Consider the following 25,389-nt stretch of genomic DNA (forward strand, 5'->3'; position numbering starts at 1 on the left):
TCTATAGAAGTTTAACATAAGACTCTTGAATTCCACTCCTTTTGGATAGAATCCCAGGGTATGATTTTCCCGGCCCGCTGCATTGGTCGAGCAATATAGTCAACCGGGAAATGTCAGCGGGCGGCCAAATATGGGAATCACAACCGGCGTCTGGCCAGTCGCGTTCTTCCTGAGCCTTTTTTTAAAACGCAATCAGCTTCGTGTCAGGAAACAGCAGGAGGCTGATTACAATATGCAAATCTCTTTAGTGAGCCAGAGATGGTATCGTCCAGGCTCACGAATGTTTCTGACCCTGCCGGTGGAGGTCCACATCAGGTATGGTCCCCAGCAGCTAGAACCAGGTGTGATGGGTCTTGCTGGTGGGGCCGGAGGCCATTGAGGACCCCAGGAAGTCGGGGCCAGGGTGTTTGTCCCTTGGGCAGTGCCAGCCTGACACCGCCCACTGGGCACTCTGTCATCATTTGTCATCATTCACTTCAGCGTTCCGCTGGTCAACTGAGTGAACTTGAACAAGCAGTGGGAATTATCAATGTAAAGCTGCTTCAGCAGTGCAAAAAAAACACACCATCCCCGCCGGGCTACCAAGAAACAATTCAGATCCAAATGAATAACTCAAGATTATTTGTCCATCTATTTACTCCTTCGGGACGAACATGGCTCATATCACAAATCTACTTAGTCTTTGGCATTTACCCTGGTCGTTTCATTCTGCATCAGTGCCCTGAACAGATGGTGCAAAGAAAGTGTGGCACTGTTGCATTCCGCTGAGGTGAATGATGACAGTCTTGGTGTTTGAAGTATGCGGCCACTCCGGCGGAGGGAATCGTTCCTCCGGTGGGGAGGAGGGATCGGCCGCAGACTGGCAACGGAACCCCCCCACCCCCCCGAGAGGATGAAACGTCACACCCCCCCCTTCTCCCACCCCCCCCAGAGGATGAAACGTCACACCCTCCCCCCAAGAGGATGAAACGTCACACCCCCTCTCCTCCCCCCCCCCAACCACAGGATGACCTGGGTCAGAGAGCCGTTGGAGGCTCTGAACCCGCTCTTCGGAAGCTGCAGCGACGACTTCAGACTTTTATTTACCAGGTCATTAAAAGCGCGGATCCGGATCGGGCCAGAAGACAGTAAAGTGGGATTTGATGGTAGAGTTGGGTGCGCGGTTCATTAAGTCAATTTGAGTGCATGCTAATGCATTTAAATCGTCGGGCCGCCTGATTCGGGCGTGGGCCGGACCCGGGCCCGAATCAGCTGTTGGTAAAACCGCGATCTGCTCGGAATTGGGTGCAGATCGTGTTAAAGGCCCGACGCCCAACTTTACCGCGATTTCGCGCCCGTTTGGGCCCATCAACTGGGGGTTTGGCATGTGCGCAGCGGCCCCCTCTGCAGTCTGATGACAGCCCCTCGGGTGGGTTTAGGCGCCACCCCACCCACTGGCATGAATCACCTGATGGCCTCTGTGCTGCAAATTCATTTCACTAAGCTCACCCAAAAAACAGGTGTGAAAACCTTGTGTTTTCCTGCTCGTTGGGCACTTAATTTTTTGGAGGGAAAATCGCGTCCCCAGTGTTTTATTTTTGTGGCTTTGATAGCCTGATAACTATTTTAATAGTTTGTGATTATGTATACAGAGTTCTCTTTCCAGCTTTATCCCATTGAAGTTACACCAACACTTGGAAGTTCCCATCCAAGTCACTCACCGTCCTGACTTGGAAATATATCATCATCCCTTCACTGTCGCTGGGTCAAAGTCCTGGAACACCCTCCCTAACAGCACTGTGAGTATACCTACATCACATGAATTGCAGCAGTGCAAAAAGGCAGCTCACCACCACCTTCTCAAGGGCAATTAGGGATGGACAGTGAATGTTGGTCTAGCCATTCCTTGAATGAATTAAAAAAAACACATACTTTATTTCTCCTACCAAAATTCATCATCTTACACTTGTCTATGTAGAAATTAATTTTCCATTTACACGTGTACTCGACAAATTTATTATTTTTAATTTTGTCGCAGTCTTCCTTAGTATTAACTATATGCACCAACACCCCACTTCCTAACCAATTTTGGTCTCATTGGCAAATTTGAATGCTGACCTTCCAATGTGGTCAGTGGTCAGGGGCAGAAGAGTGTGACAGCATGTGAGGCAGGTAGGAGATCCAGTGGGCAGGAGTGTCAACCTTTGCAATTGTCCAACAGGTCTGAGGTTCTCTTAGCTTGTATGGATGAGAATGGGGGCTGCAGGGCGGTTGAGCTGACTGACCATGGCACCATGGTACAGGAAGTAATTCAAGTGGGGGTTAAGCACACAAGAGTGTAGTAATAGTAGGGGACAGTATCATCAGGAGAACTGACACTTTGTTCTCTGTAACAAGGAGCGAGAGTCTAGATGGCTGTGTTGCCTGCCTGGTCATGAGGGATATGGTTCAAGTGCAGGTCAGTGGGACTAGGCATAAAATGGTTCGGCACAGACAAGAAGGGCCAAAAGGCCTGTTTCTGAGCTGTAATTTTCTATGGTTCTATGGTTCTATGATGTGGAGATGAGTAGAGAGTTGCTTGCCTGGTGTCAGATTTCAGCGGAAGGGAGAGGATCCAAAGGCTATGATCCATGTAGGTACCAATGACACAGGTAGGACCAGGAAGGAGGTTCTGCATAGTCCGTATGGGGAGCTAGACACCAAATTCAGAAGCAGAACCTCAAAGGTAATAATTTCTGGATTATTACGTGAACTGCATAGAAATTGGCATAGGACAAATAAGATTAGAAAAATTAATGCATGGCCCAAAGACTGGTGTGGGAGAAGTGGGTTCTGGTTCATGGGGCACTGGCACCAGAACTGGGAAAGTGAGATCTGTACGATTGGGACGGTCTACACCTGACCTGTGGTGGGGCTGATATTCTAGCGAGCCACATAACTAGGGAAGTAGAGAGAGTTTTAAACAGAACAATGGAAGCAAGAAACCAAACTGGGGAAGATGTGGTATACCAAAAAGAGTAGAAACAAGGAAAGAGAGGAAGATACTAATATGGGAAATGATAAACAGACATAATAAAAAGGTAGGTACAGAAAATACAAATCTAAAAGTAAATAACAAAAGGACAAAATTAAAAGCTCTGCATATAAACACACATAGCATTCAAAACAAAACAGTCAAACTGATAGCACAAATGGAAATCAATAAGTATGATCTGATTGCCATTAGAGAGACATGACTACAAGATGACATAGATTGGGATCTGCATATTAACTGGTAAGTGCATTTAGGAAGGACAAGTTAAGAAAAGGTGGAGGGGTGACTCTGCTAATTAATGATAGTATTAGCACGTTAGAAGGATGACCCAAGTTCAGGAAACCAGGATGCAGAAGCAATTTGGGTTGTGATGAAAAATGATAAAGGCAAAAAGTCACTTATGGGAGTGATGTACAGGACCCCTAATTGTAACTACACAGTAAGAAAGAGTATGAAAGAAGAGATAATGGGAGCTTGTCAGAAAGATATAGTGATAAATGTGGGATTTAAATCCAGATTTGATTTGATTTATTGTCACAGGTATTGGTATACAGTGAAAAGCATGTTTTTTTGCGCGCTATACAGACAAAGCATACCATTCATAGACTACATGGGGAGAGGGGAAGGAGAGGGTGCAGGATGTAGTGTTACAGTCATAGCTAGGTGTAAAGAAAGATCAACTTAATACAAGGTAGGTCCATTCAAAGGTCAGCAGGGAAGAAGCTGTTCTTGAGTGATCTTAGACTTTTGTATCTTTTTCCCAATGGAAGAAAGTGGAAAAGAATATGTCTGGGGCGTGTGGGGTCTTTGATTATGCTGGCTGCTTTTCCGAAGCAGCGGAAAGTGTAGACGGAGTCAATGGATGGGAGGCTGGTTTGCGTGATGGACTGGGCTTCATTCACAACCCTTTGTAGTTTCTTGCTGTCTTGGTCAGAGCAGGAGCTATACCAAGCTGTGATACATCTGGAAAGAGTGCTTTATGGTGCATGTGTAAAAATTGGTGAGTCGTAGCGGACATGCCAAATTTCCTTAGCCTCCTGAGAAAGTAGAGGCATTGGTGGGCTTTCGTAACTATAGCATTAGCATGGAGGGACCAGGGCAGGTTGTTGGTGATCTGGACACCTAGAAACTTGAAACTCTCAACCATTTCCACTATATCCCTGTTAATGTTGACTGGGGCATGTCCTCCACTACACTTCCTGAAGTCAATTTTACCAGATTCTCGATCTCTTTCCTGTACTCCGTCTCATCGTTGTTTGTGATCCAACCTACTATGGTGGTGTCATCAGCAAACTTAAAAATTGAGTTGGAGCAAAATTTGGCCACGTAGTCATAGGTGTATAAGGAGTATAGTAAGGGACTGAGGACACAGCCTTGCAGGCCACCAGTGTTGAGGATAATCATGGAGTAAGTGTCATTGCTTATCCTTACTGATTGCGGTCTGTGGGTTAGGAAGTCTAAGATCCAGTCGCAGAGGAAGGAGCCGAGCCTTAGGCCACAGAGTTTGGAGATATATTTTGTAGGAATAATGGTGTGGAAGGTTGAGCTGTAGTCAACAAATAGGAGTCTGAGATAAGTGTTTTTATTATCCAGGTGTCCCAGGCTTGGGCCAGAGAGATTACATCTGCTGTGGACCAGCTATGGCGACAGGCGGACTGTAGTGAATACAGGCAATCTGGGAGGCCAGAGTTGTTCCATGCGATGACTAACCTTTCGAGGCACTTCATAATGATGGATGTCAGAGCCACCGGGCGATAGTCATTAAGGCACGCTGCCTGGCTTTTCTTTGGTACAGGGATGATGGTTGTCTCCTTGAAGTAGCTAGGGACTTCAGTTCTGGAAACATCAGATGGGCAAAGGTAGTGTAGATGAGGAGTTCATAGAATGTTTCTGGAGCAGATACAGATTGGAAACATCAGATGGACAAAGATAGTGTAGATGAAGAGTTCATAGAATGTTTCTAGGATAGTTTCTTAGAAGAGCACATTTTGAAGCTAACCAGATGGCAGGCCATACCAGAACCGATATTATGTAACATGATAGAAATAATTGATAACCTCATAGTGAAGGCACCCTTCGGTAGCAGTGATCATAATTTGGTTGAATTTTACATTCAGTTTGAGCAAGAGAAGAGTGTATCCATGACTAGTATTTAAACTTAAATAAGGTCAATTATGAGGGCATGAAAGCAGAGCTAGGTAGAGTGAACTGGCAATGTGCTGAAGGTTAGAGATCAATAGAGGTTCGGTGGCAGACATTTAAAGGGATATTTCAGAATACAAAGAAGACACATTCCAATGAGAAAGAAAAATTCCAAGGGGAGGGCCTGTCATCCATGGTTAACTAAAGAGTTAAAAACAGTATTAAACTTAAAGAAAAAAGACATATATTTGCACAAAGACAAGGCAGGTCAACAGATTGGATAGAATATAAAGAACCAAATATGATAAAAAGATTGATAAGGAGGGAAAAACCAGAGTACGAGAGAAAGCTAGCTACTAATACAAAGATGAATAGCAAGAGTTTCTATAGATATTTAAATGAGAAAATAGTTAACAAAGTGAACACTCGTCCGATAGAAAGCGTGTGGTAAATTGATAATGGAAAGCAGGGCTATGGCAGATGAATTAAACAGGTATTTTGCATTGGTCTTCACTGTAGAGGATACAAGTAACATTCCAGAAATCGCTATAAGTCAGGAAATGAAAGATGGAGAGCTCAGGAAGATTACAAACACCAGGGAAGTTGTATTGAGCAAACTATTGCATCTGTGGGCTGACAAATCCCGTGGTCCAGATGGATTTCACCCGAAGGTCTTGAAAGAATGGGCTAATAAGATAGTTGATGCATTGGTTTTAATTTTCCAAAATTCCCTACATTCAGGGAAGGTTCCAGTGGATGTGAAGATAACAAATGTAACTCCTTTATTAAAAAGGGCGGAAAGCAGGAAACTACAGGCCAATTAGCTCAACATCTGTGATCGGGAAAATATTATAAATTGAGATGTTAGAGCAGGGCACTTGGAAAAATTCAAGGCAATCAGGCAGCGTCAACGTGGTTTTGTGAAAGGGAAATCATGTTTAACCAATTTACTGAAGTTCTTTGAACCAGTCATGTGTGCTGTAGATAAAGGGAAAGTGGATATACTGTACTTGGATTTACAGGAGGCATTAGGTAAGGTGCCACCTCAATGGTTATTGCGGAAAATAAAAGCTTATGATTAGGGGATAACATATTGGCATGCATTGAAGATTGGCAAGCTAACAGGAAACAGTTGACATAAATGATTTTCTGGTTGGCAGGATGTGATGAGTGGAGTGCCACAGGATCAGTGCTGGAGGTCTCAACTTTTTACAATTTATATAAATGACTTGGATGAAGGTATGGTTGCTAAATTTGCCGAGTGGCCTACTCCTGCTTCAAGTTCACATGTTCGTATGTAATTTACGAATCTAATTCGTAAATTGTGAACAATGGCAGTTTCAGCATCTCCCACCTTCTGTCAGTCTTTGTTAATCCCTTTAACCCCTTGCACTCTTTTTCAGTTTGTAGCTAGCTTGTTTGAGCTGAAAAATGGAGAATGATAGGACAAAAATAAAGATGTTCGATGCATGAATCTTTGAAGGCAGCAGAGCAATTTGCAAAGCCATTATATACATATTCTGGACTTTACAAATAGACCGAGCAAGCACAAAAGGAAGGAAGTTATGGTAAACCTTTGAAAATCACTGAAATTTACATATATATGCTTGAAAAGGAAACAATTGCACAAATTTGGAGAAAAAGAATTGCATTAATTGGATTGCTTTCAAAAAGCTGGCACAGACACAATAGGCGGAATGGCCCTCTCCTGTGCTACTTCTATGATTCTGAGTAGTTTGTGGTGGATTATTAGACATTCTAACCAACTACACATGAGATAGTTATTTTTCCAACCTTGCTTTTACTTCTTTTAATGATTGTTTTAAGATTGTGTGTTGTCATTATTGTCTCACTGACCAGTGGAAATTATATTATTTACCCTATAATATTCCTTCATATGCTTAAAGGTCCATACCAAATTACCTCTTAACATTCTTAACTCAAGTGAGGAGTCACAATTTTTCAAGAGTCTCAGTTCAATATTCAAAGTTTTAATTTGGTTTGCTTCTGCTTTTGGAAATGACACTTGATTACATAATAGTGGGCAGGTTCATCTCCTTATCCTTGTACAAAAACAAAATACCACTTTTTCCCAAAGGCCTTACAGATTATTGAACTATGCACAAATGCCCCAAAGTTGTTATTTTGGCCCCACAAGGACCAATACTTTGTGTTTCAAGAAATTGAATTATAAATATATTTTTGTATTTCTCTGCTTTGACAGATATTTTCCCTGTAAATAATTATTTTTACGGAGATAAAAATCACAATTCCATTGTAGTATCATTATAACAAAGCTGTAATGTCAGTAGGTAGTACACTGTTTCCTAGAATAAATCTGAACATTTAGATATACTTCATATGCACTGTTTGGTTACTGTCTCCAGGCTAGCACTATTCTTCAGCTGAGAATGCAACCCAGTGACCAATTACTAAGCTGTTGCCAAAGCAATGTCACCTTTGATTAAATTACTAAAAAGGTGTGCAAAGGTTAATGGAAGAGGACTTGCATCTCATTTTCCTTCAGCTCTATTAAGTAGAATGCCTCTGATAGAGGACATAGTAGAGATTGAAAAATTACAATATGGAGAATTGTAGGCAAAAACCCAACATATCTAAACTAAAATATCACTTTACTACTATCAAGGTACACCATAGGGCTGTCTTAAAACAAGCGGTGGGGAAGGGAAAAAAAATGTACAAAAATGTTAACATTTTGTAAATGCTTTAAAAAGGTAAAGGCAGCAAAAATTAATACCTAGTATAAGATGAAGCTTGGTGTCTGTCTGGAAAGCATAATGCAATGTGACTAGAAAAGGAGACTGTCGAATGTGCTCTAACACCTGCCGTTCTGTCTTGATGTGTTCAGTTGTTTTTGCTTTCTGTACAATAGAAGCCTTTTTAAGCACTTTCATTGCATAGAGTTTGTTAGCATCATGGCCACTGATTTTTCTGACCAGGAAAACTTTCCCATATGCTGCAAGACACAAGAAGAATGTGTTAACAACTATGAATTATCATTGTTTTTAAATGAATAGTAGGAGAAAAACAATGACCATCAATTATTCTATATCAGAGTAATAGTAAGATTATCATCAAGGTCACAAAGCCGCAAGCCATGTTAGCTCTTCAATATGCTGTACCATCAAATTAACCTCATTGTTGTCACTCTTGAACTTATAAGATGATGCATGACAGTAATGTGTTTCACTCTCCTTTCCTTGTACATCTCTGAAAAGCATTTAGCCTCCACTATGTGCCTACACCAATGCTGAGATCAGGAATACGGAGTATTGGGAGCTACTACCAAGAATTGATATTCAAATCTACTCTGCGACACAATGCATTTATAACAGTAATGCGTGTTATTGTGGTGCCAATCTTTATTTTATCGTAGTTATGCAATGTTGACATTTTGTGCAAAAAGCTTATTGTATCTCAGTAACATGGAATGCTAAATTCATTGCAATCCGTATTGCTTGTACTCAATTTACATTCTTAGTTTGTGTAGGAGAAATATAGTATGAAATCTACCCTGTAACAAACTGGTTCTTTTATTTCACCAAAATGTTCCAATATCTGTGATTCAGTGTACTACAGCCAATTTCAGGATAGCCCTTGATACCTCAGCAATTTATTCAATGAGTATCTCCAGCAGAGTAGACAATCCCCATTGGCTGGAATACAGATGGCACAGAATGGTGCCCAAAAGGGGCAGAAAGCCTCCAAGAAAGCTTGTAAGCCAAAGACTCCTCCAGAAAACACAGAAAATGCAATTAACTATCAGAAAAGCACCTATAACCAATCTTAACTCCTACCTACTCCAATGCCACGGTTCTGGTCAATTTTCAAATCACACCATAGATTGAGATTCAAGTCAATAACGTATTAGCCACCTGCCCATGTGGCCTATGTGATAACCGCTAAATCTCATGGGTCACGTAAAATTTGAAACAAATGCCTTTTTAATGGGCTTCATTTGCCATTTAGTTGCTGGCAGGCATGCATCAGACTTCCACACATGCCCACCAACCGCAATATGGCATGATGGTGCAATGATGTCAGGACGCGTGCCTGATTTTTTCTCACATTAATTCATTCGAGTTCCTGTCAGACCAACAGCAGATTTGGCGAAGTGAACTTCTGGCCATGCTGTTGCTATTATGTCTTCTCGAGGTCAAATGGCTTGTTAACAGACCCAGATGAATTATGTCCAATTAGGTAAAGTACTGGAGTGCACCTGGTGCCTACTGAACTGTTCCACAGGAAGAGGTCACTCTCTCAGTTAAAATGGGCATTAACATAATTTTTTTGCACGCTTTTATTTTATTCTGAAAATCCTGTTTGGAAAAAATGTTACACAGATACTTTATTAGCTGATTAAATTGTGATAAATGGTCTCAGTTGGAAACAGTAGAATTGGCCTTTGTGCCACTGGGTTAGTCAAGGAAAATCAACCAGAGTTATGCTCCTAAACATTCCTAATGAGCTCTGTAGGAACTCTGTGTTGCTATCAGCTGAGGTTAGGATCCGGCTTGACGACAACAATACTGAAATCTGATAGTCTTATGAAAGAAAATTATTATACTGAATGCATGTTGATGTTTTTTTATTATGGCAGTTATCCAAACAACTTGTTTGCCAAAGGTGTGTGTTTGTACTGTGTCAAGTATATACAACTATACTTTGGTGGATAGGAAATATATGTCTGAAGAAAGTATTTATACTTCTAACCTGTCCTTCTCCACTCCTATTTTGTAAACTATTTCTCCTTTTTGTTAATATTGCCTTAGGTCATAATTATTTATAGAAAATAAAAGGTTTGCTTCCAGGCATCACTATTAAATCAGTTCATTGAAGGACTTTCAGCAGGTTCAGGGGTTGGAGGAAAATAGGTGTCCTCCTTTACGCCAGTCCATTGCCAAGGAAAGGCTCTCCTGAGTGGCATTGGATGACTCTGTGGCTATGATGCCATTGTTGTAGTAGCAGCACCCCCCCCCCCCCCCCCCCAATGCTTAGTGATCACTGAGGCCTGCCTGCCTGTCTCATTGCAATAAGCTTACCTTGTCTTCCATCTACTTGTTTTCTCTCCTTAATTGGACAGCTGTTCCAACACCAACCTTGTAATTGGCTACTGCTGGTAAAATGCTGTCTCTGGGTCCTGCCACATGCTAACACAGCGTGTGGCAGGACTTTCTGTCCTAGCAGTGAGCCTTCTTCCTAGTGGAAAAAGTCAGCGCTTTATTTCCAGGCTGCAGATAGTCAGATTGAAAGGCAAACTCTCGCCTATCACCAGGCTGCATTCAGGGAGTGAGAAGGGAGTCCTAAAACTCAGCGAAGGCATTGGGGGAGATATCAAAAGACAGCAATCATAAGTCTTATAGAGGAGAAGATGGGCAAGATTGGTAGAGTCGTGGATGGAATCTAATTGTGGTGATTGTGAAGCAGGTGCTGCGCAAGGCCAGTTACTGCCTGTATCCAGTCGTGCTTGGCTTCCTTCAGCCAGGTGTCCTGGGTGTAGGTTACATTTAAAATAGTGATTAAATACGAAGCACACAGTCCTCTATGAAATATTTAAATCTTAAACCTGCCTCCTGGGTTAGTTGGCTTCCCCACCTGTCCCACCTGAAGGTCGATAAGTCCCCTGGGCCTGATGAAATGTATCCTAGGATTCTTTGGGAGGCAAGGGGTGAGATTGCAGAGCCTTTGGCTTTGATCTTTGGGTCCTCGCTGTCCACGGGGATGGTGCCAGAGGACTGGAGAATGGCGAATGTTGTTCCTCTGTTTAAGAAAGGGAATAGAAATGACCCTGGTAATTATAGACCGGTTAGTCTTACTTCGGTGGTTGGTAAATTGATGGAAAAGGTCCTTAGAGATGGGATTTACGACCATTTAGAAAGATGCGGATTAATCCGGGATAGTCAGCACGGATTCGTGAAGGGCAAGTCGTGCCTCACAAATTTGATAGAATTTTTTGAGGAGGTAACTAAGTGTGTTGATGAAGGTAGGGCAGTTGATGTCATATACATGGATTTTAGTAAGGCGTTTGATAAGGTCCCCCATGGTCGGCTTATGATGAAAGTGAGGAGGTGTGGGATAGAGGGAAAGTTGGCCGATTGGATAGGTAACTGGCTGTCTGATCGAAGACAGAGGGTGGTGGTGGATGGAAAATGTTCGGATTGGAGGCAGGTTGCTCGCGGAGTGCCGCAGGGATCAGTGCTTGGTCCTCTGCTCTTTGTGATTTTTATTAATGACTTGGAGGAGGGGGCTGAAGGGTGGATCAGTAAATTTGCTGATGACACCAAGATTGGTGGAGTAGTGGATGAGGTGGAGGGCTGTTGTAGGCTGCAAAGAGACATAGATAGGATACAAAGCTGGGCTGAAAAATGGCAAATGGAGTTTAACCCTGATAAATGTGAGGTGATTCATTTTGGTAGGACTAATTTAAATGTGGATTACAGGGTCAAAGGTAGGGTTCTGAAGACTGTGGAGGAACAGAGAGATCTTGGGGTTCATATCCACAGATCTCTAAAGGTTGCCACTCAAGTGGATAGAGCTGTGAAGAAGGCCTATAGTGTGTTAGCTTTTATTAACAGGGGGTTGGAGTTTAAGAGCCGTGGGGTTATGCTGCAACTGTTTGACAAAGTCCCTCATGGTAGGCTAGTGAAAAAGGTTGGATCTCATGGGATAAAGGGGGAGGTGGCTAGATGGGTGGAGAACTGGCTTGGTCATAGAAGACAGAGGGTGGTAGTGGAAGGGTCTTTTTCCGGCTGGAGGCCTGTGACTAGTGGTGTTCCGCAGGGCTCTGTATTGGGACCTCTGCTGTTTGTGATTTATATAAATGATCTGGAAAAAGGAGTAACTGGGGTGATCAGTAAGTTTGCGGACAAAACAAAACTGGCAGGACTTGCAGATAGTGAGGAACATTGTCAGAGGCTACAGAAGGATATAGATAGGCTGGAAATTTGGGCAAAGAAATGGCAGATGGAGTTCAATCCTGATAAATGCGAAGTGATGCATTTTGGTGGGAATAATGTAGGTAGGAGCTACACGATAAATGGAAGAACCATAAAGGGTGTAGAGACGCAGAGGGACCTGGGTGTGCAAGTCCACAGATCTTTGAAGGTGACGTCACAGGTGGAGAAGGTGGTGAAGAAGGCATATGGCATGCTTGCCTTTATAGGACGGGGCATAGAGTATAAAAGTTGGGGTCTGATGTTGCAGATGTATAGAACGTTGGTTCGGCCGCATTTGGAATACTGCGTCCAGTTCTGGTCGCCACACTACCAGAAGGACGTGGAGGCTTTGGAGAGAGTACAGAGGAGGTTTACCAGGATGTTGCCTGGTATGGAGGGGCTTGGTTATGAGGAGAGATTGGGGAAACTGGGGTTGTTCTCCTTGGAAAGACGGAGGATGAGGGGAGACTTAATAGAGGTGTATAAAATTATGAAAGGCATAGATAGGGTGAACGGTGGGAAGCTTTTCCCCGGGTCGGTGGTGACGTTCACGAGGGGTCATAGGTTCAAGGTGAAGGGGGGGAGGTTTAACACAGATATCAGAAGGACATATTTTACACAGAGGGTCGTGGGGGCCTGGAATGTGTTGCCGGGCAGGGTGGTGGAGGCGGACACACTGGGAACGTTTAAGACTTATCTAGACAGCTATATGAACGGAGTGGGAATGGAGGGATACAAAAGAGTGGTCTAGTTTGGACCAGGGAGCGGCGCGGGCTAATTGTTCTTTGTTTCTCGTTTCAAGGCTTCATTCTATGATCATCTTGCTGGTGCCAGTACAGAGCGAGACTGCGGATAGTTGGGAACCTGTCTCGGGGGCAGGGAATTCAGATGGTGTTCGTAAAGCAGAAGTGGAAATGAATAGGGTTGGGAAGCATTTTCTGATCAGGGCCAGTGTGATCTCCTGGACTCGTTTCGATCGCCACAGGGGGTCGGAGAGGAATTTCCCAGATTTTTTTTTCCCCCATATTGGCCCTGGGGTTTTCACTCTGGGTTTTCGCCTCTCCCTGGAGATCACATGGTCTGGAATGGGGGGGTGGGGGTGAGTTAATAGGTTGTGATGAACAAAGCATCGTAGCTGTGAGGGACAGCTCGGTGGATAGGATATTAGGATGTAGATAGGCTGGAAAATTGGGCGGGGATCCTGGATTCAGGATTCAATCCTGGACCGGGGAGCGGCGCGGGCTTGGAGGGCCGAAGGGCCTGTTCCTGTGCTGTATTGTTCTTTGTTCTTTGTACAGGACCTTGGTGAGACCACATTTGGAATATTGTGTGCAGTTCTGGTCACCTCACTATAAGAAGGATGTGGAAGCGCAGGAAAGAGTGCAGAGGAGATTTACCAGGATGCCGCCTGGTTTGGAGGGTAGGTCTTATGAGGAAAGGTTGAGGGAGCTCGGGCTGTTCTCTCTGGAGCGGAGGAGGCTGAGGGGAGACTTAATAGAGGTTTATAAAATGATGAAGGGGATAGAGTGAGCGTTCAAAGATTATTTCCTCGGGTGGATGGAGCTATTACAAGGGAGCATAACTATAGGGTTCGTGGTGGGAGATACAGGAAGGATATCAGAGGTAGGTTCTTTACGCAGAGAGTGGTTGGGGTGTGAAATGGACTGCCTGCAGTGATAGTGGAGTCAGACACTTTAGGAACATTTAAGCGGTTATTGGATAGGCACATGGAGCACACCAGGATGATAGGGAGTGGGATAGCTTGATCTTGGTTTCAGATAAAGCTCGGCACAACATCGTGGGCCGAAGGGCCTGTTCTGTGCTGTACTGTTCTATGTTCTATGTTCTATCTCTGTTCAAACTGGAAGTCCGCAGGTTGGAGTTGGAATTCAGGTTAGCATTTTAAACATCCAACCTGACCAAACACAAACAATTTTGATGGGTTAGGTCTCTCAATGTTTCACTTACATATGCTGAAAATTGATCACCCTTTATTGATATGATTCTCACTTTTTAAAATTTTATTGATTTTCTTCCTACATCACCTCTTCCAAGATCTTTTGGTGAACTGAAGTTCAACAGGTACTGACACTATTTTCAACTTCACCCAAGCAGCATTAATTATTTTCTTATGAGATTCAACAACAAATATCAACCCCATCACAATCAAGCCAGATCTTATCCTCACATCATATCAACACATGAACAGTTCCTGCAGAGATCGCACTGGTTATGACTAGCAGCACAACGAAGGACTGAATTTTCCTTACCTAACCGAGTGATACCAATTATACAGTATACAGCTAATTTGGTACAAAATACAGGTTGAACTTGAAATTTTATGGCATTTGTGGCTTACTGAATCATTTGCAATCTTTTAGTGTAATATGAAGAGATACAAAAGATGTTTATCCAAAACTCACCTCCTGTTCCCAGAACTTTCAGTAGCTCAAAGTTTTCTAATCCAACTCTTTCTCTGTGTCCAGTGAGGTTAGCTGTCAATTAAATTAAAAGTACAGGATGAAGATAGCAATATAGCGCATAGCAATATAGTCATTCACTTAAACACAAAACCTAGCAGTAAGGTTGTTGAGCCATTTTTCATAGGATGCCAAGAGGAAAATTCTCACACTGGAGTTGTTCGGGATGACACACACAATCCTCAGAATATTTTTTCTTTATGACCCAGGTTCTGGTGTTTGTTTTTAAAAACACGAGTTGCTTTTAAAATCTTTCATGGTGTCCACTCTGTGGAGATGCAATACTGAGACCAAAGAAGACGGCCTGAACCAATGCAATCAGAGCAGAGAGTAGCTGGATGGTAAAAACAGCAGGAAGAGAAGGGGGGAAATTAAGAATGGCTTGAAAGAATGGATTAAGGAAACACCCATGAAGGACATAACTGACAGATGGTAGGAAAGAGCCTGCACAATAAATAATATTACAAAATAGGAGGCACAGAACAGCAGGACCATTTACAGTTTCTGCTTTAGGAACAATGAATGATTGGAGTGTAAAGTGAGTCAAAATTACTTGAATTTTGAAAAGTGTTTTCTCATGTTTCTGCTCAAAATCATTTGCATATCACCAAGCAGCAAAATTGGGAAATATTCTCAAACATTACGCAGGGTTTTACGGCCTCGCTTGTCTCAAAACTGTAAAAGCCCGTCCAGGGTCAACGGACCTTCCCATTGTCTGTCCCTCGCCCGCTCTGATTCCTGTGGTGGGCGGGGCAGTAGAATTCTGGATATGTTTAATAGCGATAATTTTGTATAGCATTAATAATTATTACAAAGCTAAACATTTTGAATTAGTTCTCAACTAAGAATAAGCTGATTTTAAAATTACTGAATTTTAAAAACAAATTATACAGAAAAATAGGCTTGTTATACTGGGGTATTGAAATCAGTTTCCTCGTAAATTAAAAAATAAATTTTTAGAAACATGCCTCAGTAGTTACACTCAACAGAACCATGTAATGAGGTGGAATTATGTAATGAGGCAGGACAAATAAATAATGTCATAGTTAAGGATCCTCTAGGGAAGAGTGATCATAGCATGCTAGAATTTCAAATTCACTTTGAGGGTGAGAAACTAGAGTCCCACACTAGCATTTATGATTTCAACAAATGAAATTACATAGGCAAGAAGTCAGATTTGGCCCTAGTGGACTGGGCAGGAATATTACAAGGTAGGACAGCTAATGAACAGTGGCAGATATTTGAGGAGATATTCAAATCTTCCCAACTAGAATATATTCCAAAGAGGAGGAAAGACGGTAGGGTGGGGGGAAGACTTCCATGGCTAAGCAAGGAAGTTAAGGATAACTTAAAGACAAAAACTAAGGCATACCGTATTGCAAAGGTCAGTGGCACACTGGAAGATTGGGAAGCTTTTAAAGAGCAACAAAGAGTCACTAAAAAAGTAATAACAGAGCAAAGGTAAATTATGAAAGAAAGCTAGTACGAAATATACAAATGGACAGCAAACACTTCTGTAAGTGTATAAAGCGGAAGAGAGCAGCTAAAGTGAATGCTGGTCCCTTGGAAGATGAAGTTGGGTAGTTAATAGTGGGGAATGCAGAAATGGTTGAGACACTAAATAAATATTTTGCCTCAGTTTTCACAATGGAGGACACAAGTATTATCCCAATAGTAAAAGAAAACGCAGAGGTTACAGAAAGGGAGGAACTTAGAACTATCAGCAGCAGTAGGGAAAAGGTACCGAGCAAACTACTGGGATTAATGACAGGCAAGACCCCAGGGTCTGGTGGCCTACATTCTAGGGTCTTAAAGGAAATGGCATTGGAGATAATGAATCCATTGGTTACAATATTCCAAAATTCCCTGAATGTGGGAACGGTTCTGGTGGATTGAAAAAATGCTAATATTATTCAAAAAGGAAGGGAGGCAAAACGTAGGAAACTATAGGCCAATAAATTTAATATCTGTTGTTGGGAAATTGTTAGAATCCATTATATAAAGGAAGTAATAACAGGACATTTAGAAAGTCTGTTTGTAATCCATCAGAGTCAGCATGGTTTTATGAAGGATAAATCATATTTGACTAATTTGCTTGGGTTCTTCGAAGATGTAACAAGGCTGGAGGATAATGGTGATCCTTTAGATGTAGTATATCTAGACTTCCAGAAGGTATTGGATAAGGTGCCACACAAAAGGTTAATACTCAAGGTTAGTTCACATGGGATTAGGGATAATCTATTAGTTTGAATAGAGGATTGGGTAACCAACAGAAATCAGAAAGTCAGAATAAATGGGTCTCTCTTGGATTGGCAAGATATAAGATGATGATTGCCAAGGCAATCTGCAAAACCGAAAAGGGAAAGAAAAAATACAAATACCTTATGGAAGAAAACATGTTCTTGAGAAAAAAAATGAAATTGAGGAGAGTATAGCAACACAAGCAGCGGAATCCACCCATTTTAATCAGCAATTTGCAGCTTTGCTTCACAAAGATATCTGCCTATGTAAGATTACTACAATTTGTTAGTTCTCCATCAAGTTGTACATGCCACATAATAAGGTGTTCTGACTTAGTGGTAGAAAAATCATTGTTGCTGCACCATTTCACCATGCTTAAAATTATATTTGCGCAACCAGAGAATAGAGCACAAGTTTGCTGGCTAGATCGATTTTGTCTCATCTAAAGATGGCGACCTGATGGTGAAAGACTTGAAAAAGAAAGAAAATCGTGGGGGAAAGCAAAGAATGGAGAAATAATAGCATATGTTATAATTTAGTGAAATGAAGAAGCACATTCTGCACACAGTCCATTCATGTTATAAAGTTTCTTTTCAGGTTGAAAAATAACAAAACTATCAAGTTGTTCAAATTCAGCAATGTTAATGAAATAGCATAGCAAAACACTATAGGAACACCAAAAAGCACAAAAAGCTATTATTGAAACATGGGGTGGAATCTTGCCATCTCACCTGCCACAGGAATTGTGGCAGGCAGGACAGAAAATTCAGCAGACCATGAAAATGTCCATTGACCTCAGGCGAGAATTTCCAGTCTTAGGGCATGCGTGGTGGGAAAATCCCGCTCATGATCACTGTACGAGCTATGCAATGTAAAATTCATTCATTGTGAAAATTACTCATTATCGTTTTTCTTCTGCTAATTGCACATTTATCCTTCAAGTCACTAGCACAGTGAATTAAAAAGTATAATACTGCGGATACTGGAAATCTGAAATACAAAACAGAAAATGTTGAAAATACTCAGATCTGGCAACATCTGTGGAGAGAAATAGAGTAATTCAGGTCAATGAACTTTCATCAGAACAAGGAAAAGCTAAGAGATGTAATAAGTTTTGAGCAAGAACCAGTGATGGAGGAGGGTGGAAAATTAACAAAGGGAAAGGTCTGTGGTAAGCTGAAAGGGGGGAGAGTTTCAATAACAAAAGGGTTTTTAAAAATTCATTCATGGGACATGGGCGTCGCTGGCTGGCCAGCATTTGTTCCCCATCCCTACTTAGGAGCCTATTCATCACTGGTGTAAAGTTGTTCTTCCTCTTCAAGCTGGCTGCCCTGAAGCTGTTCAGCTAACAGTTCTTGGGTATCCAAAAGCATAAGGCAAGGGCTGGGTGAGGTAACCAGGAGCTGTGGCTCTGGAGTCACATGTAGGCCAGACCAGGTAAGGACGGCAGATTTCCTTCCCCAAAGAACATTAGTGAACCAATTTTCCAACAATCGACAATAGTTTCATGGTCATCAGTAGATTCTTAATTCCAGATACTTCTATTGAATTCAAATTCTACCATCAGCATGGTGGGATTGAACCCGGATCCCCAGAACATTAACTGAGTTTCTAGATTAATAGTCTAGCAATAATACCACTAGGCCATCGGTTCCCCATTGATGGTGTAACACAAAAGGGAGTAACATAGGACAAGTAAAGGGAAAAATGATACGAATGGCAGAATCATGAACGTCTGCTGTTCGAAAACAAGAAAAAATGAGAAAACTGTAGAGAGCCTCTTCACAATTCTGCCTTCTACACCTCTTCCATACACATCTCTTTTTCCTTTAATTGACCAATTTAAACTTCCTTTTGCCTTGCACCTTCAACTTTTTTGTCATTTAATCTCTACCACCTTCCACCCTATGGCATAACTTCCTTTTTGTTCTTTTTCTCAACTTCCTGTTTCCTTTTAAAACCTATTATGTTTCTAACTTTTCCCAGTTCTGATGAAAGGTCAAGGACACAAACATTATTTCTGTTCCTCTTTCCACCGAAGCTCTTATTGAAACAAATAAGATTCTGAGAGGGCTTGACAGGGTCAAAACTGAGAGAATGTTCATCAGTGAATCTAGAATTAGTGGGCATAATTTCAAAATAAGTGAGGGATCTCCCATTTAAGATGAAGATGAGGAGGAATTTCTTCTCTCGGAGGTCTGTTAATCTTTGGCATTCTCTATCCTAAAGTCCAGTGAGAATGAGTTGCTGAACATATTCAAGACTTGAGTTAGACAGATTTTTGATTGAATCAAATGTTATGGGGAATCAGGAAAGTGGATTTAAGGCCACAATCAGATCAGCCATGGTTTTATTGAATAGCAGGGCTGGGGCAATAGCCAACTAGCATACTCCTGCTCCTATTTCTTATGATGTGGAGATGCCGGCATTGGACTGGGGTAAGCACAGTAAGAAGTCTCACAACACCAGGTTAAAGTCCAACAGGTTTATTTGGTAGCAAATACCATAATGAGGTCCATTGACCTCAGGTGAGAATTTCCAGTCATAGGGCGTGCGCGGTGGGAAAATCCCGCTCATGATCACTGTACGAGCTGTGCAATGTTCTCCGAAAGCTTATGGTATTTGCTACCAAATAAACCTGTTGGACTTTAACCTGGTGTTGAGACTTCTTCCTATTTCTTATGTCAGACCTGCTGAGTATTTCCCTCATTTACTGCTTTTAGCACAATGAAATATCACTATTTTCCCAGTAATTGTTTAGAACTGGAAATTATGACTGTAATGCAAGGTTAGTTTCTCAATCTTTATCTAAATCCTCTCATCCTCACCCACTAATAGAAGTATCCTTCTGTAGAGCATAGACAATCTCTGTCAGTCAGCAAAACAGATGCTAAGACTTCCTCATTAATATCATACATAATTTCAAACATTATGTCTGACAAAATGCTAAAGCGAGCAGGTTAACATTTTCCAAGTTGGATACTGATGCCTGGGTGGGATGTTTGATTATGCTGGAGGCAGCTACTTTCCCTGCTCGTGCGATGAACTTAGAGGGTTTGAGGTTGGTTGATTCTCCTTCCTACGTGCAAGGACCAAGATTCAAGGCCTGACTGCAGTGATTTGGACGAAGATGGGAAGCACGTAAATTTGGTGCTTCAGCTCATAATAATTGTGTGGTGCTGAACCAGCTGTTCTCCTTGCAATGGTGCTGGCAGCCTTCATTTTTAAAGGTGCATTGGGAAGCAGCTCTAAATGGACAGGAAACCGCTGGTAAATTCTCTTGAAAGACAGGGAAATGGTGCAGCAGGCAAGGGAAAGGGCTTCCAGATTCATTGCTGCTGCCTTGGATGTCATCATATGGAGGACAGTAGAAAGGCCATGTTTCCATGGGGATGGGCAGCAGGTTCTCAAGGAACATCCTTACAAACAGAGTGGAAGCATGTAGCCATGGAGTGAATACACAGAATCTGACCCCAAGAACATGACAGTAGTGTTGAGAGAAGTTTAATTACTTCACATGAATGGTCAAGGCGATGATGCATCCTAAAATCACATCTCATAACCACAACACCACCAATTTGTCATGCTGTACATTACGGCAGACTCTTTCACTTATCCAGTGTAGGGTTACCAACTGTGATTAAATGTATTCCTGGAGGTTTTATCAATAACTTGTCGCCATACTCCAGCCAACGCATTCATACTTGCGAAGCACCACTTTCCTACACCTATTAGAAAGCAAAAGGACTCATTACCCACTTACATATGCTTAACTGTCAATCAAACTGCCTCCCCCACAAATTTCAATATTTTAAAATCTGGTAAAGATAAATGTTCCAAAAACAGTCTCTAAAAATCATATTATTTTAAAAATGTCCGGAGGATTTTTCTCCAGGATTGCACACAGCAGTGTCCTGAGATTGATCTTCAATTACTGGAGAGTTGGCAACCCTATTTTTTTTAAAAAATTCATTCGTGGGACATAAATGTCGCTGGCTGGCCAGCATTTATTGCCCATCCCTAGTTTCCCCTATTCTGAGTGGCTTGTTCAGCCATTTCAGAGGGCAGTTGAGAGTCAACCACATTGCTGTGACTCTGGAGTCACGTGTAGGCCAGACCAGGTAAGAACGGCAGATTTCCTTCCCTAAAGGACATTAGTGAACCAGATGGGTTTTTCCAACAATCGACAATGGTTTCATGCTCATCAGTAGATTCTTAATTCCAGATATATTTTATTGAATTCAAATTCCACCATCTGCCGAGGCAGGATTCAAATCCGGGTCCCAGAGCATTAGCATTACATCCTGGCACTCAGGACTTGTCTCTCAAGTTACACACACTTTCCAATATTTGTCTCACACATACACCTCATGCCATCTACACAAACTTCTAGGCATTCAGCTATGGCAGGCACATCATTCAACCAAGCACAATGCCACACAATCACTGACATTCTGCCTTCTCTTGTGGGAGAGCGTTGTCATGGCACCAAGGAGGGCCGATTGACTGCATCTGCTGAACCCCCTCAATGATATCATGCTCTGCATCATCAGGTCAGCAGCAACATAGCCCTTAACCATCCAGGATGATAGTAAGTGACTACAGCTTTGTGGCCATTCTCAACTCCTAGCTCACCCACATCCTGAGATGCAGCATGGAGGAAGCTGCAGATGGTGTGACCATGGATTTCCTGCTTGCCTCACCCAACCCTTGCCTTATGCTTTTGGATACCCAAGAACTGTTAGCTGAACAGCTTCAGGACAGCCCAACTTGAAGAGGAAGAGCAACTTTATATCTGTGATGAATAGGCACTGTCACTTGATCTGACATACACTGTCACTGGCACAGATATCGGCACTAAATGAACTTCAGAGGTTAGCGCAGAGTCAGGATCAGCACATACTGAGACACCAAGCATGGATTGGCTGCAATCAACCTTGAAAAAAGGGTGGTGTGTGTGAAATCCCATGAAGGCGAGGTTGCAGATGTGTTCTGCTGCAATGGACTGAGCTAAGAACTTTAAGCAGGTGGCATAAAAGAATAATGCAGATGATGATGCACAACAAGATGCTTAATGCATTGCCAGGCCTGGCACAGAGCCTCTAGTTACTGTCAAAGAGCATGGTGGAATCTGACTCAAATGTGGCAGAGCTTGGAGCCTATACTTTCCAATTTGGAAGTGGTGGTCAATTCCATGGCAGCACTGGTACACCAACTCATAATGGAACGATTTTACTGCAGCACAGGCAGAAGCTTCCCGTTGTCTCAGCATACGCTCAAATGGAAGTCATAAGATCCATACTTGCTTCTATGGAAGCTTAGACTGTGTCATCATGGGTGCAAATCTTAATGCGTAAAGGGGCATGAGACTCTTACAGAAGTCCAAAATTCTGTCCTGCAGCAAATTACTAGGATTGGTGAGGTGCCACCACATGGAAGCGGGAGTGGCAGTGGAATCTCACAATAAAAGCATTCATGCTCCCACTATTGCCACTCCGCCAGTGCCCTGTTACCTCTCAGCCAGCCAGCCAAGACTGTTGCCACCCAAGCTGAGGTGCTGCAATCAGAAGCAGATCCCTAGAGGCCCAAGGCTGCTTGAGGGCATCCTGAAAAGCTATCCACAGTTTCTCATGCCTAGAATTAGCGGCTTCCAGTAGAAATGTTGCAGTTACTGAGGTAGTACTGCATAGGCGCATTAGGACGAGGCTGGAAAATATGCCTAGATTGTGCTCCAGGAAAAAAAACCTCAGTGTGAAAGACAGTTCTGAATTTAAATGTTTACAGGTTGAGAAAAGAAAACAAAAGTAAACCCTTGGGAGCTAAGAGTCACCTTTGAAGGGTTCTGGGAGAGTTGTCAACTTAAAGCACAGCATTAAGTATATCTGTCTATTTTTGATCATGCTAAAAGGAAAAAGGGAATGATCTGTTTGTGGGTTTAATTAGAATTGCCTACGAAGATAATATTTAGCCTGAGTACTTGTGAAATATTGAGTACTTTTTGTATTTTGTTACAGTAAAAGTCTTAAACATGAATTTTTGTTGTGTTATCCTTTCAGCTATTAATTGGAAGTTTGAATTTCTTTTAAAAATTTATTGGCCGCTATGACGATCACAACAAACGAGTTGTCCAAACTAGCTCGGAGGCTCTAACCTTGTCTTCCCACTGCTGGGACCACGTTACAACCAGACAATGTAGGTCTGACCAGTCTCCAGGAAGCGCACTCAGGTATATAAATCCCCAACCCCAACTCAGTAATCCAACTCTAGTGAATGCCCACCATGCATTAAACTTAATGCAACCTTTAGACAAGAACTGTGTTCACATGGCTCCTTTCAGCTGGCATCCTAGGCACATATCCTACAATGTATGTCTGGAAGTATATTTCCATAGCCCTGTTATACTTTATCAATGGATGTATGATAAAGGACTATTAATGAATTGATATTTTCTCCACAATGCACCATTTTACTTGTGATGTGATTATGTGGTTGGCAACAGCCCTCCGGTAGCTTGTACTTGTGTCTATTCTCCATGTTCCAGCAGTTCATTTGACAATGGGAGAAACCACAGTCTATGCCCATTTATATTCAAACATACTAAACAGTAGGAATCAATAGCACTACTGATGTATCGTGTTAACCTGGATTTTATATATATATATATATTATATATGTCTAAGAGTTCTCTTTCAATATTCAATTAGAGATTTCAACCCATAAACATTCAATATACTACATGTTAAAAAGGAAAAATATTTTATATCACCTCTCATTCTTTGAAACTTCAGAAAATTTTCAGACAATACATTCTACTCAATCTCTCCTCATAGGACAATCCTGTCATCTGAGTAATCAGTAATGATTCTTTGTTCACTCTTCCTAAGGCAAGCATTTGAGACTTCTTTAGGTACAGAGACCAAAACTGTATACAATACTCCAGGTATGGTCTCACTAAAGTCTTGCACAATAACAGCAAAACATTCTTATTCTTATACCCCAACCTCTTCATATTAAAGGCCAACATATCATATGTCTTCCTAACTGCTTGCTGTACCTGCATGTTAATTGTGTGTTTTGTGTGCAAGGATTATCCACATCATGTGGAATATAAACATTGAATTGCTTCTCAGCATTTAAAAATTATATTTTTCTATTCTTCCTAATGAAGTGAATAACCTCACATCATATACCATCTGCCACCTTCTTGCCTACTTATTGTATCCCTTTGTGTCTTTCTCACAGCTTACTTGCCCAGCTAGCATTGTACATCAACAAACTAGATATATTATGCTCGGTTCCTTAATCATTTTAAGTCATGTATATAGATTGCAAATAGCTGAAGCCCCAGCACAAAGGACTGATCATTGTAAAAGTTACCCTATTCACAGTCTATCAGCCTGAAAATTGCCTATTAATCCCACCCTCTGGTTTCAGCCCTTTAACCTATCCTCTATATTACCTTAACCCCATGAGTCCTTGTGCAACAAAAATTCATGTGATTCCTTAGTGAATGCCTTCTAAAAATTCAAATATACATGATTGAACACAACTGGTTTATACTCTCTGGAGTTTAGAAGAATCACCTCATGATTCCTAAATGTGTGTCTACTATCTACATAAGGGACAGGTCAGGTGTTTTATTGAATGCTCTTCACTTGCCTGGATAGCTGCATCTCCAACAACACAAGAGGCTTGACAGCATCCAGGATAAAGCAACCCACGTGATCAGCACCCTATCCACCACCTTAAACATTCAATCTCTCCACAATTGTCACACAGTGGCAGCAATGTGTACCATATCCAAGATACACTACAGCAACTAACCAAGCCTCCTTCGACAGCACCTTCCAAACCCATGCTCTCTGTCACCTATAAGGACAAGGAGAGGTTTGGGAACATCAACCTCTGCAAGTTATACACCATCCTGACTTGGAACTATATTACCAACCTTTCACTATCACTGGAAGCAAAAACCTGTAACTCTCTTCCTAACAGCACCATGGGTGAATATAGTCATTCAAAAAGGTGTCTCAGCATTACTTTCTCCAGGGCAATCAAAGATGTGCAAAATATGCTGGCCAATGACGCTCACATCCCATGAAAAAAATAATCTAATTGAAACATCAATTTTACCCTGATGGAACATTGTCAAAAAATCTTTATCAGGTTTAGAAGTTCCAGTTAACTTATTGTATGTTCCTTATTTTGATTATAATGCCTTCTTTCTTACAGGTTTTGAAATAAAATTGGGAAATAATCAAAATTGAGTTACTCATATCTACTTCTAATTTCAACCGTTTATCTTTGAGAAACACATTTCATTTGTACACAAGAATTAAGTAAATTGGGTGTGAAGGTCTACTCTTATTTATAGGCATCAAGTTTGGCAAGATAATTATTTTAAAAAGGCTTTTCAATAGGGGAGCTAAAGGTTGATTATGTCAGCTCCCAAAAATGGTACCTCCAACAATACAGCACTTCCTTCAGTGTTGTACAGAAATCTCAGCCTAAATTATAATCTCAACTCTTGGATCGGAGCTTGATCACATAACCTTTT

At 41.7% G+C, this 25,389-nt stretch overlaps 1 protein-coding gene across 1 annotated transcript in view; it reads right to left on the minus strand.

Moving 5' to 3' along the window:
- Positions 1–25,389, minus strand: part of LOC144504504 (ribosomal protein S6 kinase alpha-5-like) — an 88,820-nt gene that overhangs the window by 36,138 nt on the left and 27,293 nt on the right. Inside the window, exons 2-3 of the mRNA XM_078229877.1 lie at positions 14,535–14,606; positions 7,914–8,132 (exon numbers count right to left, since the gene is read on the minus strand). Of these exons, the coding sequence (XP_078086003.1) occupies positions 7,914–8,132; positions 14,535–14,606 (291 nt within the window). The remainder of the gene's footprint in view (positions 1–7,913; positions 8,133–14,534; positions 14,607–25,389) is intronic.

The sequence above is a fragment of the Mustelus asterias genome, chromosome 15 (genome assembly GCF_964213995.1).
Source record: "Mustelus asterias chromosome 15, sMusAst1.hap1.1, whole genome shotgun sequence".
Classification (NCBI taxonomy): Eukaryota; Metazoa; Chordata; class Chondrichthyes; order Carcharhiniformes; family Triakidae; genus Mustelus; species Mustelus asterias.